General features: G+C 29.7%; 1 protein-coding gene across 1 annotated transcript; it reads right to left on the reverse strand.

Annotated features, from left to right (window-relative positions):
• Positions 1-16: 16 nt before the first annotated feature.
• On the reverse strand, positions 17-2,418 carry mRpL3 (mitochondrial ribosomal protein L3). The gene is made up of 6 exons (XM_068765097.1): positions 2,249-2,418; positions 2,084-2,171; positions 1,782-2,006; positions 1,405-1,700; positions 838-1,002; positions 17-296 (listed from the first exon to the last, which is right to left on the reverse strand). The coding sequence occupies exons 1-6, from the start codon at positions 2,296-2,298 to the stop codon at positions 44-46; spliced, it is 1,077 nt and encodes a 358-aa protein (XP_068621198.1). The 5' UTR covers positions 2,299-2,418; the 3' UTR covers positions 17-43.
• Positions 2,419-2,822: the final 404 nt, after the last annotated feature.

The following is a 2,822-nucleotide window of genomic DNA, read 5'->3' on the forward strand; positions in this document are numbered from 1 at the left end:
AAAAACTAGGCTTTATTTACTACATTTTATTTGTTACTCATAATTACACTTCATTAAATAATATTGTTTCCCTATCAAATGGGTGAATTGAGTCATCATAATACTCTAAAGGTAAATTATCACTGGCAGGATGAGTGGGAAATGGTGGAGCAGTTTTCAATTTCCTTAGTGGTAATATTGTATCATATAAATAGCAAACAGCTCCAGTTTCTCCTGGTATAGCAACACCTAATGTCCATAGAATGTTATGCTGTGTGTTTATGCGTAGAATTTTAACTCCTTTTAACATTCTCCACCTAAAAGTATTTTATATAAATTAGAAGCACAATTAAAATAATAAGTACATCTTTAAGTTAAAATATCAAATCCTTTTCTCAGTCCAAAATATCTTGTCAGCAGAGCACCTAATTTGAGCCACCTTTATGCACAATAATATCTTGTCACCATAGTCACCTTCTCGATCTTTCAGTAACAAGCTTTTGCAAATTAAAACAGCTATTGAGAAACAATTTGTAACAGAATAAAATATTAAATATTAATTTCAAATATTTCTGAATTACATAAAGAATTTGGACTATATCCTGTTCTTTTTTGTATTAACAAACATTCTTAAACTTTTAAATACTGTATTCCGACTTTAAAGCAGAGCAAAGTATTTATATTCAGCTAGTATTAAAATAAACATCTAAAATTTGAAATGTATGCGGATCAATGTTCAAGTAGGGTAATGTAAATGATATTAACTTATGCTTATCTGTCAAGACAAGCATAAATTTTATTTCTAACAATAACTAAGTAAACTGTGTGTGATTTTTTAAACACAAGGGTTGTACAAACCTGTTACCCATATGACCAGGCATTTTAGTTCCAGGCCAAACTCTAGCCTTCTCCCCACCAGCTCCAATATTTCCGGGCCTTCTGTGCGTTTTTGTAACACCATGTGATGCAGGCATTCCACTAAATCCCCATCTTTTCATCACTCCTTGAAATCCTCTGTCTATTCTATAGAATATACAATAGTATATACTTGTATCAGTTTTTAGAGTATTATTTGTTCTAGAAGACATTGTTTGTGTACAACACTAACTCAACATTTACTTCAATGTCTGTTGGTTAATACCCTTCCTATTTAGCTCTGCAAGGATTAGACCAACTAATTGATAGTTCTTAAGTGATCATACTTTTGACAAAAAAATGAACTAACATTAACTGTGATCAAATTTAAAATTTTTGTAGGAAAATGATCCTTAACAAACATTTTAAACTATTTAGACACTTGAATGGCTTTGTCTTTATATATTAATTCTTAAACTTACAAGATTTCATTTTCAGAATTTCACTCAAGATTCATGTTCCAATGTACTCTATGTATGTATCTATGTACTCAAATTTTAAAAAACTTACGTTTTAGCCCTAATATCAAGATAATCACCAACTCTAAAATGAGTTGCAAACAAAGGTGTTCCAGTGGGCAAAGCTGCATGTGGTGATACCATGAACCTAAATAAATGCCTTTTAGGCAACATTCCAACACTGCTGAATATTCCGGCATATTCTTTTGTAACTGTGCTAGGATCAATAGTTTCAGATCCTACTAAAAGACAACCTAAGGTTTTTTTTTCCTTCCACTGTACTTTCCTTGTCTTCATGGGGTTAAACTGTTCTGGAGGTATATACTTAATAACATGATTGTCAACAACCTGTAAATAAAAAAAAAGAAAACCGTAAGGAAGTATTGTGAAAACATATGTCAATACTAACATAAATTAAAAGTTGGTCACCTGCAGGAGAGTTGTTTGAAATTTTTTACCTTCTTTTGACCATAAAGGGTAATTGCCAATTTTACGTGCAATTAAACCAACTCTTCTTGTAAAGGGGTCCCATTTATCCACATTCTGCTCTATGTGAGCTAACGGAGACTCCATGGATTTTTGTGCATTACGTTTATCTTGCATAATTTCTTCAATAAAATCTCTATTTTCTTGCGTTAAATAATCTTCAGTCATCTATAAACACATGTACAAAATTGTATGTTACAATTTTAAACAGGTACACATTTAAATAAAAATGTACAAAAACGTACCACTCTCTCTTTTGGCACAAACCAATGAGGAGGTCGATATTTCGGTGGTTTATAAAATGCATTTTGCCTTTTAGTAACATGGTCCACTCTGAAACAGCAATAAATGTTATATTTATTTCAATTAAATCTTACACAAACATCTTAATACACAACCTTAAAATTTACCGTAACTTATTAAGAGCGGTGCACAATATTTTCATATTAGATGTAGCCATAATGGCTATCTACTGTAATAATATCTAATATCTATACTAAATATTTTTTCGTTTATAACTGTTATGGAATTTAAGACAGAAACCAACGTGACTAGAACTAAAATATTTTAAGTATTAACTGTCAAGTACTCGTTATGACAGTATATTGGAACTTGGTTTTTATAGTAGTCAATGCTGGAAGCATAAATAAGTCTCAAAAATTTCTAAAAAAATAGTTTTAATGAGAAGTGAAAATTGAAAATAAGGATTAAATACCACAGAAAAGAATTATTTAACCTTTATTTTCAGATATATTTTACTTTTGTTAAAATAATATATCTATACTATATACATGTATGTTCCTGACATTAAAATTTACATTTAATAAATTTACATTACATCCATAAAAGACTACCACATTTTTAAAAGATTTTCAGAAAATTTTTGATTATCCAATTTTTTTAATAGCAATATAACATTTTTTTATATTATTGTCCACAAAACTAATATATAACAAAGGTCTGATACTGTCACTTGCTGTTGAT

Source organism: Battus philenor, unplaced genomic scaffold (assembly GCF_028537555.1).
Source record: "Battus philenor isolate CCGP_79_NKW_IND1 unplaced genomic scaffold, ilBatPhil1.0.hap1 SCAF_2, whole genome shotgun sequence".
Lineage (NCBI taxonomy): Eukaryota > Metazoa > Arthropoda > Insecta > Lepidoptera > Papilionidae > Battus > Battus philenor.

Bases quoted from the DNA above. Each gene is read 5' to 3' on its own strand.
- mRpL3 (XM_068765097.1), bottom strand. From the start codon at position 2,298: ATGGCTACATCTAATATGAAAATATTGTGCACCGCTCTTAATAAGTTA. The intron at 2,007-2,083 runs GTACGTTTTTGT...ATGTGTTTATAG, and splicing joins TTGTGCCAAAAGAGAGAGTG to ATGACTGAAGATTATTTAAC. The intron at 297-837 runs GTTTGTACAACC...AAATACTTTTAG, and splicing joins CCTGGTCATATGGGTAACAG to GTGGAGAATGTTAAAAGGAG.